We start from the raw sequence: 16522 nt of genomic DNA, 5'->3' as shown, positions 1-16522 counted from the left end.
TCCAGCAGGAGAAAAAGAAAAGGAAACAAGATCCTGAAGTGTTTTGACGTTTTATTTCAAAATCATATTTCAGTTTACTATTTGCCTACACTTCAAAAAGAAGTTAAACATCCTCCTCAAAAAAAAAATAAATGCTTCTACCGTAAACACAAAAGTAAATGAACGGGAGGGTATTTTGCTAGGAAATATTTTGAAACATTTCTAATGGCAGCCCTGCAGCAGGGAGTTGGGAAGGGGTGATCTTTAAGTCCCTTCCAACCCAGCCATTCCGCGATTGTACGGTTCTCTGTATGTCAAGGTGAAGTGCTGTCTGTGTGCCCATGGTTGTATGGCCAACACACGCTATGTGGGAATACCAGGACCTGTTGGACTGAGGTGCTCTGGGAACACAGCATGGGAATGTGGGTGGTGGGAGCAGGTGGGAGCCTGGGCTGCTCTGTAGGAGTGAGAGAACGGGTGGCTCAGCTAAGGAAAGCATCCGTCAGGAATGATGGAACAGAGGAAAGAGAAAGGTGAGGAACAAATGCATTGATTGACGCTTCCTTTGTTTTCTGTGGCTTGTCAGATAGAAAGCTTTTTTTTTTTTTTCTTTTTTTTTTTCCAGCTGTATGTTTCTCTCACTCAAAGGCTTTGCTTAATTAGAGAACTGTCTGCTAATTTTAAACCTGAGGAGGCATGCAGAAGCCTTACAAAATGTGCTCGAAGGCTGGATGATGTGGGCTGCAGACAGCTGTTCTTAAAACCCCTAACTGAAGTTTAGTAGAGAATGATGAGTGCTTAATTCCAGCTCGCGAGGTCTGAACAGCATTATTTGATTTAGTGATAATTAAGATATTCAGCACAACTACTCAAGAGTGGAAAAAAATAAATGCATGTCAAGAGATAGAGATAAATTTGTATTTACGTTTGACTACAAAGGAATTTAAATAAACCCTGCTGTCAGATCCATCTAAATAATTTAACAATCCCAATGTTTTCCTGAGATCTGGATTTTCACTATTCAGCTGCACTCAGAAAATGGAACTTTTGTTGGTATCCCTGTGAATTTTACCTGTATTTTCATGAAGGACTGCATCAGCCATAAGGAGCAGCGGACAACAAATAGTTGTTCCTTCTTGTTTTTTAAAAACGTGGTAATGAGTAAGATTAGGACAGGCCAGCCATGCCTTTGGATTTGGCTTGGGCATCTTAAGAATTCGGGGCTACGTTCTCTTCGAGGACAGATGGATACTGCTTAACACAGCTGGGCTTCACCAGCCTCTGCCCAGGGTTGGAGCAGGGGACACATGGTGCAGGTTAACCCCCTGTTGCCAGGCTCACTGCAGAGCTTGGGCTTCATTTTCCTCTCCTGGTCCTGGCTGTAATAGGGCACACAGACAGCGACTGTGTTTGCTCACCCCCCCTTTGGTGATGGGCTGTCCTCAGGGCTGCAGGACAGCAGTCACAGCATCAGGATGACACACAACAGGCTTAGGAAATGATATACTATAAGCCGTTAGGAAATCCTGCAAGTATCACGCTCATCTTAGGAGCAAGAAGAAATGAAAATCCCACAGAGAAACAACAGGAGCTATTCATCCTGGAAACGTTAGATATATTGCTGGCTTTGCAGCACTGAATATGGAATCAATTTATGTTGTTCTGCAGTGTTGATACATAGCAATGAGAAGACAGAATGAGCTGTAATTTACTGCTCCCTCTCACCATAGGAATCGTGTTGAGGGGGTGTGGGAGTCGTTCTCATCTTGCTGTGTATTTTCTACTGATGGTCAAATGTGGAAGTTCAATTTAGAGGCTGGAAGCATGAGTCACTCAGCCTGGAGATGGCAAGCTTTAATTTCAAGAGGCCTACGAGCCTGGTCACTGCAAGAGGACAACTCTCCACTGACCTTTTAAAAATTAAATATGCAGCTGTACTGAAATTGGATGTTTCATGAAAATACATTTCATTTGGATCACACTTATTCTTTTTTTCCAAGAGAAAATGGAAGTGAAACAATGTATTTCATTCACATTTCATGTTGACATTTTGTGTATTTCAGGTTTAAGAAAAAATAAGACTATTTTTTGCCTTTTTCAAAATGAAAAACGTCACAGATTAAAAGAGCAAATTCCAGAGTCTGTTGGATTTTATGCTCACTCTTCCCAACTTCCTGATTATTCCCCAGGATCTCCCAGTTTTCCAAATTGCTGAAAGCATCTTTTCAGGGAGCAAATAGCACAGTCACCTTTGTTTATCCTCTGCTCCTGCAGCCCTGGATGGCACTCCAGTGCCACAGGCACATTCAGTGCTGCCGTTCTGAAACACGTGTTCAAGGTTTATCCTCATCCACCGAGACACAGGACGGTCTGCACCATCTTCCTTGGGTCCTTCTGGTGTAGGCATGGCAAATCATGATGCCAGCCATGAGCTGCACTGATCTGCATTGCCATCCTCTGCCAGCAGTTGTTTACTGTGGGTTAGTGGCTGCCATAATGTGCAGAGTTAAAAGACTGTTCACTACCTGTTCCTGAAACAGGAATCAAGATGCATCACTGTCTGGAAGAACTAACAAACACTCATCTTAAGCTGTTCTCTTTTTCCTGTACGTTTTTAGTGCATTTATGAATTATATTGTTTGCGTTTATAATTACAGAGCTGAACAGATGGTGGAAGGCTTATTTCAGAATGATGTGTTCATTAAAATAACCTGCTCCGGTCTGCCAAGTGATTGTTAACTGTGATCCCAATTTCATGTTGAAGAGAGTTACTTACACTTTATAAGCCCACCTGAAAGAAACAGTTTTGAGAGATGGGCACCATATTGAGCATAAAGCTAGAGCAATGGTGCTGTGTGTTGTCAGTGGCAAAGCATCAAAAGGATTTTCAGCTGTGACAAAGGAAAACAAGGAGAATTTGGAAACCACATTTTTCAGCTCTAAGAAAAGATCCAATTCTTTATTCAGTTTGGAGGTTCTGTTCCACTGCAACGGGGCTAAAGCCAGCTTCCATCTATGCCCAGACTGTGATCCAAATACCTAAGGCTCAATAATGGTAGTTTCCACTATTAAAAGTGACTTGAGTCAAGACCTAAGTCTTCATAGTTTATCACAGTTTACCATCTTCCACACCTGCCTAGTGATGCTTTGTCTCCCTCTAGTCCTAATGAGCACTCACTGAGTGCACCTGCAACTAACTGGAGGTTTCCTTATGGAGCTAGGAGTGCTTCTTTCTTCTTTGGAAATCTCTTTTTCCTAACCACCTTCCAAGTCACTCAGTGCATCCTCAGACACTTCTTTGCTCTTCATCCCCCTTTGCAATATTTCATTTCTCAGATTTCCTGCCCCCTACCCCGCCTTTTTCTCCCCCCACATTGAGATTTCAGGATCTGGTCTGAATATGGATGACAGCAGGACACAATGTCAAGGTTTCTTGGAGGAGTGTTTATTTTCCCAGGTCTGGTGCTACCCAAGTTCGAATTCCTGGCCCTCGCTCCTCCTGGTGAGCACACCCTGCCTGGGTTACCTCCAGCACCCCACTGCAACCAGGAGATTTGCTTCAGTGGGAAGTCTGCTCAGAAACATTGACAGCTCAAAGCTTTGCTCTTCTGCATCAGAGCAATTGGCAGCACTGGTACCCCCACAGCCATGGCATGTGGTCATCAGAATTTTGCAGGCAATGAATTAGCAGAGGCTAAGATGGAGAGGAGCTGGACCAAGGAATGGGAGAACAGTGGGAAAGGTGGCTGTGTTCACTAAGAGCAACCAGAAGCATTAATGTTTTTTACCTTGTTCAGAAAACGTTTTCCTAAGATCTGACTGTGAAGGCTTCAGAGAAGCAGTTCCCCTCTGAAACTGTGGTTCTGGTGGGAACCAACATGTAGGGCTGCTCAGCTGGCACAGTGTGTGCCTGGGAGAATTTCTGGAGAGTGGGAAAAGCATTTCCTATGGCACTCTGATTTTAGCTCGCAACTTATTATTTCTGACCTATTCTTGTGTCTGTAATCACACATTTCTCTGATACCTCAACCTCCCTCAAATGACCACCCTGATCTGTTCAGCCTCCTAGCTGTAAATGAACTCCACTTGGACATTTTTACAGGGAATGGATTGTCTTCAGAAGAAGCTAAGCAGCGCTCAGCACAACAGGTTTGTGCCTTAATTTGGACCACAGCGCTGCTGGCAGGAAGATGTGGCTGGATAAGGATTATTTGTGATTTCTGTTTTGTTGAAATTTAATGGCTGCTTTAAATGGAAGTGTTTCATTTGGAATGCAAACAACTGACACACACACACAAGTGTTAAAAACGCTAATGAAGGACATTTCCCAAAGAACAACAGCCTGCAATGCCTTTACATGAAAATTTTCCCCGGTCACTTTTACAGCACTATTGCTTATTGTATTTGTTTAAAAGACAAACTCAAAGAAACCAGCACAAATTCAGAAGACCTTTCGGTGCCACACGACCCACAGATCTATTTCACTTCTCAACAAAAAGCCAGTGAGCTCTTTCCAGTTTATAAGAAATTGACAGCTGAAGCTCTGCTCCTCTGCTTCCTGCCTTGCGGAAGAGCTTGAAGATTCATTCTGCATTTACAATATACAGGTCACCAAAAAGATTTACAAATACAGGGAAACTTGGTGCTCATCAGCTTTCTCTATGGTTTGTGCCTAACCATCCCCAGAGTCTGTGGCAATTGTGCCTCAGTCATCCCAGCAATGCAAAAGCTCACCTGAGTCCCCATCAAACACCAGGAAAGCAGGAACCACCTTCTGCCAGATCAGAAATGGAAGCAATTAATCATGTAAGCAGATGCACTGGGAGAGGATCACTAAGCAGAGAGTGGGGACAGCTGTGCACCTACGGTGCTCTGTGGCAGCGCTGCTTCCCCCATTAATCTGCCTTAGCCCAGCTGAGCGCTTTGCCATGCTTGGGCAGTTGGGGCCATTCATTTTTGCCATTTTTTCTGTGCTATTATTATGGCTTTTGAAGCAAAATTATTTCTCCTGGCCAAGGTTAAAGAGGCAGAGGCTGACGAGGCAAAATGAAGCCCAGTGTTCACGGGCAGGCAAAGGGCAGGAGGTGCAGCAGACCCTTAGCTCCTTAGTGAGTCAGCTCTAGCTGGGAAGGGCTGTGTTTGCCTCTTGTCATCAGTTCGCTCTTTATTAATGAGCAGCACTACCCTTATGGCTCTGGTACCTACCAGAGTTCTGTGCTCTGCAGTAGCCCAGAGGGCTCTGTGGGGATGGCAACTCCTTCATTACAGCTGGGAAAGCCAAAAGACAGCACCTTTGGCTGCACTTCCGTAAGGAATTGTGCGAGTTGGTGCGAGGGCTGGGTCTGCAGAGAGCACAGAGTGCGCTGCGTCCTGGTGGTTTGTCCTTCCCAGCTCTCGCTGTGCTCCCAGAACAACGCTGGAGCTTTGTGTTCTGGTCGTGGGCCTACGGGGGGTAAAACCACACAACTCCCCACTGCTGAGCTGAGAGCTAATCTAAGCAGTTAATTAAAGAGCCCATTGGACTGTCAGAAACAGCAAGAGACACAGAAACAATTATCTCCAAATTGGTCATCACGGCAATTAAAATACCATTTGGCAAGTATGTGAAATGCCTGCTGTGGGGTCCCTGTATGGGTAGCAGTGCCTTTTGATCCCCAGGGTCTGTGGCTGGGTGGCAGTGTTCAGATCCGAGCGAAGCTGGCAGGTGGCACAGTGGGACATGATAGTGATGCTGCTCCTTGCTCTGGGAGCAGCCAGGTGCAGGGACAGTGTGGGATGCTGCCTTTAATCAAGCCTGGTTGCTTTGCACACCAGTGTATATAAATCCCATATAGGAACTCATTACAGGCAGGAAAGCTGAGCAACTAATTTGCTGCAGATAACTTATTCAGTGCATTTAAATCTCTCTTTTTCCTTGCTCAGAGATTATATCTTTATATCCATTACTCAGATCTAGCTGACAAATCTGGCAGCATTTAGCCCACACACATAGGGTCCAGGCATTGATTTCTGGTTGGAGAGACAGACCCTGCAGTGCATGGCTTTTGGGCAGGCTGAGCACATGGGCTGTGTTCATACAGGTGAGGCAGAAGTGATTCTCAGCTGCTGCTGTGTTTTCTCTTTGAAACTTGCTTCCCATCGATTCTGATGCCTGAAGAAATAATGGTGTTTTCAGAATGCAGATCAGTTGAGATGTGGTGGCACAAAGCAAGGCAAGGCTGTTACAAAGCTGCCCTGACACTAACTGTGCCATGTGGCAGGCAGCTTTAACTTTTATGTGATGGGAGAAACTACCATGTGTGTAAACAACCCTGCTCACACAGAATCCTGACAGCAGAGGACTCCTTTAGCAGTTTCCTGGAGATGTGGGTAAGTTTTTTGTACAGAATCACATGCTGCTACCAAATCATGCCCAGCACACCCACAGCACAGCCTTCATACCTCGCCTGTAAATGCTCTTTCCTGCTCTCCTACTGCTCCTCTTTCCCCACAGGGTAAACAGCTGGAAGTGCTGATTTAATGCCAGCGGCTTCAGGCAAACCCTGTGAGCCAACAGAAATCCTGGGACACCTCAATGACTCCTCTGTAGCTTAATCAGCTTTGTAACAAATGGCATCACCTGATAAATTGCCCAACCGTTTTCTGATTCCTGCAGAAGAAAAAATAAAAGGTTTGGTTCTTTGGCTGTCCTCTGTGAAGTCAGCTTTCAGTGCCTGCCTGTCTGTTGTGCCACTATACCTGCCCTGTTCTCAGAGTGAGGGCTCTCCTGGCTCTTGTCCCGTCACCGTTCATAGCAGGGATTTTGCTGTCCCTGAGGTTTGCTGGACCACTCCACTCCACGTGCTGTGGCTCACTTGGTATGGGAAATCAAACTTGCATTAAGGCTTGTATGCGTCATGGTCATCTAATCAGAGTGTCTGTTCAGTGTCAGATGCAAACTGTCTTTGCTTGTTTCTTACATCAAGCCTGTATCTTGTTGGTAGAACAAATGTGATCTGGGAAACTTTTATGGTCGTTGTTCAAAGCGATGGAATCCTGTGGGAAGATGTTTCAGTGGATATGTCTGCATGTACAATAACCTGTATAAGTCAATCAGACCTAACAGTGTTGAAAAACAGCATCTAGTATGTTGTCAGAGGGAAAACTCCCCCAGCAATATTCACCAGGACAAATGTGGACAGGCAGTGGATTCTATATCATGGCTTTTATCTTGAGCCCATGGCTGATTTACTGGAACTGGTGGATACATCATTTGGAGGATTCTCATATCATCTACCTCAGACATCTCAGCAGCATTGTAAGCACTGTACTTTAGGAGCCTAAGTCCTGAGTATACTCAGTGGAAGGATGCATCCAGTTTAATGATTCCAGGTCAATTGATTTGAATATTTAGAGGATATGATTCTGGGTTTTCAGGAGCTCACTGTACATGAGCTTGTGCATTTTATCTAGCACTAACGAAGCTTTGTTTTCCCACTCCCAGGTACGCTGTTTTACATAATGGGCATCATCAGGAACATCAGAAGCTTCCCATCCACAATGACCCAGAATCCCAGGAGTCCTGTTTCTAGCCACAGTCCCAGAAGAGGAACAGCCCAGCTGCAGGAGGAGGTTCCTTTTAGGACACCCAAAGGATTCCCAGACAGCAGATGAACGAACACCCATTCATCTGCATTGTCAGGGGCTGCCTGCACTGATCCTGTATGAAGGCCCAGCCTCACGCTGTGTGGATCCACGGAGCCAAGGAAGGTCCCTGAGTGCTGTATGGTGTGGCCATATGACTGCATCAGAGCCTGCCCTGGGAGTGAGCAGGTTTCTGTGAAGGAACACCACAGATGCAATCTGCCTGGAACAGGGACTCCTGTTACTCCTTTCCAGATGCCAGCTCTGTATGAGCCACTACTCTGTCCTGTGCTATCCTGATCCTAAAGAGTTCTGAAGCCCTGGCATCACATGAGATGAATTGCTTGATCCCACAAGTGGCTGAATGCTGCCAGGAGAGAAACAGCATTGTTTTCTTTAGCCAAACAGGAGAAGTGTTTGCCTTTTGACTATTGTTATGGGGAAAGATCAGCACAAGCTGCTGATTTACCCTGCCCTGCAGAGCTTTTCTTGTAAATGCTTTTATCATACTTCCTGGCCAGGTTCCTTGGAGCAGGATTCAGGAGGTGTGTATAGTACCTGGCAAGCTGGAGAGGCCTACTGAGACATTCTCCAGCTAACAGCAGGTCCTGGACCACTGTTGAAGTCCACTGCTGAGCCACACTCTGCTGCTCTAAGGCCTCACACCCAGCATTTGGCCAGCACTGCCCTCATCTGAGCAAACTTTGGGCACTGTCAGCAAGCAGAAAGGTTGGTCTGTCAGTCTGTAATACGTCACTAAGTGCCATCCTGAAAAATATACCATCTAAGAATCTTTTCTATCTTCGTTAGGAAGACAGACTCCTATTTACGTTTTCCATCTTTATTTTTCTGTTTCCTTCTGTTCTCTTCCAGTTAGGCAAGAAGCTTCAAAACATTAAGACAACACTGTACACACAGCTGTTTGCCAAAACCTCGGTTCTAAGCTGCTTCCTGCATGTATGTGTTGCTGTGTTCCCTGTGAGCTGCTTTCACTTTTGCACATAAATGGTAGGCAAACTGTGGACATCACAACTTGGGAAAAATGATTTTCCTGCAGTGGGAAATATGCAGGATCAGGACTACATGCCTATTTAGCTGAAGTTCTAACCCAGAGATGCTACTCTGAACCTAGAAGATAAAATCGTACTTTGTTATATTGTGTAGTCATGTACAGACATTTTTAATGTAAAAAGTTATAGTGACATTATTTATTATTTTTTTTTAATCAGGAATGTGTGAGTTTTGTTCATTAAAAGCTTCGAGACCCAGGAGCTTAACATTATGTATATTATTTAGTAATATTTCTGTTGCTATGTGACAGATATTTACTGTAAACAAACAAATCCTGCCTTGAACAAAATTATTGCTCAGTAGGAAAACTGTGCATGCTGAGAACAATGGACTTCTTCACCTTGGTGTCTGAGTTCTTTGATATGCTTCTTCCACACCAGTCAGTGATAGCTTCACTTCATTTTCCTTTACGATCCAAAAGAACTGTGGGCAGAAACAGCTCTAATTAGAGGAAGCCAGACACATCCTTGTGTAGGAAATCCCCGACACTTAGAGACCAACCACTGGTGTTTTGGTCACAGGTGCTGATAGGAAGAACACGAGCTGCTTGAAAAGGGATGATAAGAGATGGTTTGTGTCAATTCCAGTTCATCATTAGGGACGGTCCTTCAGTGACCTGCTTTTAAAGGGATTTCCAAAAGAACTCAGTGTCAATTCACCTCTGCTGTTAACTCCAAATCAACACTGGTGGGCGAAAAAGTAGGATCTCATTGAAAGTTTGGGAAGAAATGCATCCAAGAGAGCTTCAGGCCTATGATTTATACCTCTATGGAACTGCTCACACAGGTTCTGTCTGGACTTGGGTACTCAAGACTGCAGAACAGGTTGCCTAGGATTAGCTCCAAATATCAAATTTCTTAAAGAAATGCTAGAGAAGAGTTCATCTGTCCTCATTAAAAGGCATCGAAATATGTTGAGTGATACGGAACCAGCTGCATGGGTGTTCTTTGTTTCTGGTTATCCCTGAAGCATTGTTTTCTCCTGTATTTAAATGTACTTTAGTAATATATTCTTAATTTAAAAATGAACTTCTCAGCGCTGAGTTCTTCTCATGGGCAGTGTTCAGAAGGCTTTGTCAATGGGCTCAGTAGCTCACTAACCAAAATGGTCAACAAATCTAACTGAAAAAAAAAAAAAAGATTCCATTCTTAACACTATTTAGTGTCACCTCTGCCTAATGGCTGGTTGGATTCAGCAAAGCTGTCAAGAATCACTTGGCAGCTTCTGCTTAATAAGTCAATAATCGCAGCAGTGCTTCTGCAAACACAGTAAACAGCATTGTTCATCATCCGTAACATCAGTATGTCTCTGGAAAAGGAGCTGTCTCAGGGAAAGAACTTGTTTTTGATTTCCTTCCTCTGCTAAGGGTAGCTGCTCTTGCAGCCTCTGAGTTCATTTTCCCATTGACCATTTTGGTTAGTGGTTTCAGTGTCTCTGCCTGTGCTGAGTAACTTGTAATGCATTGGCTGTTTCTAAAAATAAAGATCAATGTACATTGCAGGAAACTCTAGCTCATGCTCCTCTCTTGTATTTTTTTCACTCAAAACTTAAGATGTTACCAGATAATGCTTTCAGCTTTCCTTGCAATATACTGAAAATATACTGAAACCCATATGCTAGAATGGGAAGGGAGAATCTGGCCGCACTGCTTCAAAAATACTGATGAACCATTGGTTATAATACAAACTCCTAATATCTATATCCCCTAATATGCCATAATAATCCTCCAGCACCTCCTGCTCTGTTTCTTTGAGTCTCCCAGTGAATTTGACTGAAAAGGGGCTTTCTTTCTCACTTATCCTTCACTTCCCTATCTCACAATTCACTCTAATATCCACGTATTTTGTACATAAAGATAGTAGCACTCACCAGCAAATTGTCCCACTACCACATTTATAGTCTAGGAACATTGTATTTCAAATGTAGGAGGCCTCAGAAGTGTTAAGCACAGTTCCTATTGTAGCTGTTTTCTTGGACTACAAGCGATGACACTTTTCCTTGCCAGAGACAAAGTGCGAGCAGAACAGCTAGCTAATAAGAAATTGGCTGGCTGGGCCTTTGCTAAATAGTCTTCAGGAGACTGTTCTGTCAACACAGCTGTATTGCCATATTTCTCTGTTTTTCCAGGCTTCAGAGGAAGCATTTCTAAGATTTTGCATGGTGTTTGTTAGTAGCCCATTTACCCAGACGAGCAAACCCAAAGTTATTGCACTGGAAGAGGGAAGCAGAGAAGAGGTCGATCACCTTCTGAGGCAGATTGTAAACCTGGTCCAACACTATAAAGCAGTGGACCATCTGACTTTAAGAGGGCCCTACAATGCAAGGATGCACAACATGATGCAAGCCATCGCTCCAGCTCAGCAGCATTCCATGCTCCTACTGTTCAGTTTTCTTGGATAGAAGCAAAGACTGTCTGCTGCAAAGTGAAATTCAGAGGCATAACAAACACATCACCAACGGGAGGCAGTGTTCAGCAGCTCCATGGAAGAGTGCAGAAGAGGCCATACACTTTAACTAGGTGATGATCAAGATTGTCTGGAAGGATGTGAAGCAATACTGGGTGACACACCATAAATGTCAGTGCTCGAGGCAGCCAGCAGCTACATTACATAGTTATATGTACGGAGTTATGGCTGCAGCCCAAGTGTACCAGCAGGTCATGCTCATAAATGCTGTGCAGGGAGAAGAATCCTTATGGGAAGATGTCCCTTCCAAATTTATCCTTCACAGTTCTTTCGACACTGAATTTATTTTGGAGAGGGGAACAACTGGAAAAAAAGGAGAGAATCTCGTCAGAACAATCTGAAAAATGTTTTCAGTAAATCCTCAAAACCATTTTCACGCAGTTAGAGATCTAGTATGTGACCTGGTGCCTGGATAAGCACAGAAAGAAAGGAAAACATTTACCAAAGCAACTTAAAAATGAAGGCAATGATTTCCACTCACATTGCACTACAGCATTTTGCTGTTGTGCACAGCTGAGACAAGGCTTCTTGTGGAACACACACTTGGTGCTGGAGCAGAGGGGCATTTGTAGTGATGAGTGGGAAGCCCTTACACTTCTCATCCACACAGTGCCTGGCCCCAAGCTGTGTTTTTCATAGTCTGCTTGTTTGAATGTTGAAATCCCTGCAGACGTGAATATACAAATATATGCCTCAAGGAGATGGTGTATGCAGCGTGCACTAGCAGAGGTCTTAGGTGGATAAAACAAATCCAGCACATAGAACTCTCCCAGTGCTCTCGTCTGTGCACACATTGCAAGTCCGAGCAGCCAGTAGGGTACATGCAGCCACTGTTTGTTTACAGAGATACTGTCATATTGATAATCTTATTTTATTACTGGTTATTATTACAATAATTATAACTAGCAATACTAAAGACAATTTGCTTGCAGTCATAGGAGCCCACGCGTTGGCCTAACACACTGTCCTGGTTTCAGCTGGGAGGGAGCTGATTTTTCCTTTGCAGTGTCTGGTATGATGCTATGTTTTGGCTTTAGGAGGAAAACAACGTTTTCCTGATGTTCTAGTTACTGCTGAGCAGGGCTTTGCAGACATTTCAGTTTCTCTGCTTCTTGTACTGTCATACCAGTGAAGGTTATATATATATACATGTATATATACACACACAATAATATAACTATTATTCTTTTCTCCTTCTATTTCTGTCCTAGTTTTTATCCCAATCCATGAGTTCTCCCCCATCCCACTGGGCTCAAGGATCACTGTGATGCTGGTCTAGCTTGCAGAATGAGTGTGATCAAACCAATCTCACACAAGCAATGAAAACCATCATTAGGGTCAATTTAAACTTGAGCAGCATGAATCCCTGTCTCCAGCGAGTCTCTCTCTTTTTTTCTCCAAACTTTGGTTCTCTCTAAGTTCCTGTTATAGCAAATGACATTTCAGGGAGTTGCACATGGCAACCCCTGAAAACTTAAATATGAGTCAACACTGAGAGTGCTGAATGCTACTCAACTTGCCTTTGACTTCAGCACACTTCAAAAGGGCTTTTATTTTACTGTCCTCTCCTACTGCCCCCTACATGAGATCAAGAGCCCTGTGAGTAATCATCACTGGTGTAGCAGTTGTACTTAAACGCTTTAGTGCAGCATCTCAAAATACCTCTCAGTTTAGGTATTAACTAACAAATAATCTTCAACCTAAGGACAATATGACTGAGGGCTGTGGCTTTCAGAATCCAATAACACTCAAAAATGTCTCTGCTCAGCAAAGATGAAGAAGAATCAAAAAGTACTTAAGGTATTCATTGGTGTCAGTCTGAGTTAATAGAGAGGAACAGAACAAACCAACTGGGTCCAAATTGCATCCATTTTACTTCTAGCGTGGATAAGAAATACAGAGCAGTGCCAGTAAAATGATGGTTCCTTGATCAGCCAGCCCACAGCCAGCAGACTCTGAGTCATCCTGAGTTTTCTTCACCCATCTTTGTAGATGCTAAAGCCAAAGAGATCATTTCCATTTCTTAACTGTCAACTGTAAATCCTTCAGTTGTTTAGGATCCTATCTTTTCCTTTGCATTAAGCTTTCCACAGCCATCTCTGAGTATTAACATGCCAAAAGTCAATACATCTGATGTTTTTTCTACTAATTTTAGCATGGAACAACCAGAGTTGGAAGAGACCCACAAGGATCACCAAGTCCAACTCCTGGCTCTGTGCAGCACCACCTAAAAATCACACCACACATCCGACAGCGTTGTGTCTGACACAAGAACTTCTTGAACTCCATCAGCTTGGGGCTGTAAGCAGCGCCTTGGGGAGCTGGTGCTGTGCCTGACCATCCTTTATATGAAAGATTATAGCTCCTTCAAGTTTTTGGGCTGTTTAAATCTTGCAGAATCCAAAATCATCGCATATTTACTCAGCATCTTACAAGGTGCAACCTTATTGCTGGAGCTTTCTCACAGAATAAAAAAGATAAAATTTAACTAGAATTTACCCAATTAAAATGTTAATGGGCCTGCATTCTTTCACTTCCTGTTAAGCTGAACTGAAATTGCCCACACTGTTGGACTTCCTGTCAAATATATGCTTATTACTTAGTGAATTTAGAAGATTTGCCAGAAAAGCTTAAAATTATTTTGGCACACATTATTTGTTTTGACAACGTACAGCTTTTTTTTTTTTTTTTTTTTTTTTTTGTCTTCTAAAGTCCTTGAAATCAATTAGAAAGAAAAAAAATACAAAGAAAAAAAACCCCTATCTCTACTGGACCACACCACAGTGGGCTGCAATGCAAGATGAAGCTCCTTACACGAGCTCTGCAGTGCCAAGGTCTGTACTCTTTTAGTGATGCTGTGAAGGAGGCTTCTCAGTTCTCTGGGACAAGAGAAAAAATGATTTGCTTCCTGACTAAGAAGCATACTTGATGACTTGTTTGAAGATTTCTTCAAAATCAAGATCTGGGAGGCCCCAAATGAGGACCTACAGCTGCCATGGGGTGCGTTTCAGCTGGGCAATGATTGAGATATCAGAACTAAATACCTATCACACCATCTCAGTAATTAATCTCTTATCAGATTCCTTGGCTGTTGAATCCCACCCACCAAACAGAGCTCCTGCCATGATGAGTTTCTGAAAGCCCTATCAACAGCCATCCGCATATCACTGGTTTCTAAATCCAGTCCCACTCACAGGCATCCCTCTATCTATAAAAAACAGAAAACAAAGTAGAGTCAAAAGCATTATTTCAATAACAGCACTGTCAGTAACTGAAAAACAGCTATCCAGAGGTTACTTTATGGATGACATAGATTAACACAAACAGGCATGAAGATCCAAACAGATTAACACAGGTATGTTTATTCCATGCCAGTTCCCATAATTGCTCTCCACTGCTACATCCAACCCTTACTCACTTGCTACCACTCCCACGGCTTTCAACGAGCAGCCCAAGATCAGTATCAGCAATCACCTTCACGCAGAAATTCAAGCTGTGGACATCTGTGCTCCTCCTGTAGAAGCCTAGAACAGCCAGGAGTTGTGTCAGCCACCCCAGGAGCCTACGCTGAGCTCTGCTTTGCCAGGGTTGGCTCCCTGTAGACAATCATGAGCACAACCCACTTCCCATTTCAAGGACAGACTGTTCTCCCTTTGCTAGACCAGGAATGCTTAAGCTGATAACCTCTACTTATTTGCTCCCATCCTTGCTACTACTGAGTCAGAAAGAGGAGTGCAGTGAAACCAGAAGCTAAATCCATGATTTTTGCCTAGAAAAATCTTTGCATAGAAGTATCCTTGAGAAAGAAGAGCTTGAAAGAAAGATATGGAGATCAAACTAATGTTGTTGAGTTTTGTGGCAAAAAGTCACTATGCTCTCTCCCCGTTGCCATCAGACTCTTGTGTTCAGCCACAGATCTGGCTGCTTGTCCCCAGCAAAACTATGAGTACACGCAGCAGACTGACCCTGCCACTCCTCCTTTTGTGCCAGAGCTGCAATGTACAGCTCTCTGTACATCCTTCACAGCACTATTTGTAAAGTTTAAGATATAAACTCTGGACCATCAAGAGAGATATTTGCTGAAGGAGTACAGTGACTTCTTCTGTGCCTTTCCTTTTGATCCCGTGGAAGCATGGATATTTTAATGGTCCATTTTGTCACAATGCTGGATGTTTTCTTGCAAATAAGTGTTATGAAAGGTGTTCTTCAAGCACCTTCCTTAGCAGAAATTCATCCTTTTCTTAAGCAGCTCTTCTTCAGAATGGCCTATCCCTGAAAGCTGAGGTTTGCTCTGGGTCTTTAAATGAAGCACTTCAGATTAAGTTGTATTTATTGAAAGCTCTCAGCCAAAGTTTTTCTTCTGGGATGAAGCAAGGTTATGAGAGGATACCTGCAAAAACCCTTAGGTACTTCTTGTTTCTAACTAGTTTCATCTTCCTGTCTCATCTTTCCATAGAAGAGTGTGATATAGGTGGACTGCCTAATTCAAAGTCAGCATCCATGGTTCAGGCTGGGTAATCCTAACACTGAAATGTCTCCTTACCTCTTGTCACAAACAATGCACATCTGCATTCAAATATACCTCACGCTCTCATACTAAATGCTAGATTCACCTTTGAACACATCATACCACAGGATGCAGAAGTTCTTCCCTGCAAACACAAAGCTAGTGGTTTGCTCTGTAACAACAGTCTGCAATGGAGAAAGCTTACCTCAGCCTAGTTTGAGCTTTGGCTGTGCTGTTATCACATGCAGTGCACATGTGTACATACAAACATGCCATTTTCATCCGACAAGGGATTAATCTTGAATTACCAGATCTAGCAACTCAGCAGAAATCATGGACAAGAGCATGAGCATGCAATGGTTTCTAACACACCAGAGTCTGGCAGCTAGAGACAACTCTCACCTCCATCATTTTTTCCTCAAATAAAAACACGCCTTCAGAATACTTCTCACAACCCAACACTGATTTTGTTTCTCTATCCTAAAATCAGTGAAACAAGCAAGGACCAGCATACTGCCCATCTCGGAGACACAGTGCTCCACGTTTCTTTCTCCACAGGGCTCGTATCCTAAGTCTGTTTTATCTATGTACTTTACGTACTCCATTTAGATGACTTTTCTCAGGTATGTGAATAACTTGGATATCATCACCTCATCCTGTCTTGGGAAGAGCTGCTACCCCTACTTGCTGTGGGAAAAAGAAGGACGAAAGAGCTCACGGACTTGTAAGCAGTGGCACAAGACACCTCGGTCTTGCTTTGCAATTAGCGGAGAGCTCATCAATACCTACCTTTGCCCATCAAAATTATCTCCTGGAATTTTTTTCTCTTCATTGACTGTAAGAGGAGATCTCTGTGACAACTTCAGCTGCACTACAG

General features: G+C 43.4%; 1 protein-coding gene across 4 annotated transcripts in view; it reads left to right on the top strand.

Annotated features, from left to right (window-relative positions):
• The window catches only part of HTR4 (5-hydroxytryptamine receptor 4), a 100239-nt gene extending 90333 nt beyond the window's left edge, over positions 1–9906 (top strand). For 3 of the 4 annotated variants that reach the window (XM_090150841.1, XM_090150839.1, XM_090150840.1), the window contains exon 7: positions 7463–9906. In XM_090150841.1, the coding sequence (XP_090006967.1) occupies positions 7463–7550 (88 nt within the window). In that variant the 3' untranslated portion in view covers positions 7551–9906. Of the gene's footprint in view, positions 1–6472; positions 6650–7462 lie in introns of all 4 variants that reach the window. The other variant, XR_016471337.1, reaches the window with a different exon arrangement.
• Positions 9907–16522: the final 6616 nt, after the last annotated feature.

Source organism: Phasianus colchicus, chromosome 15 (assembly GCF_987193195.1).
Source record: "Phasianus colchicus chromosome 15, bPhaCol1.hap1.1, whole genome shotgun sequence".
Classification (NCBI taxonomy): domain Eukaryota; kingdom Metazoa; phylum Chordata; class Aves; order Galliformes; family Phasianidae; genus Phasianus; species Phasianus colchicus.
This window is presented reverse-complemented; position numbering and strand designations above follow the sequence as displayed.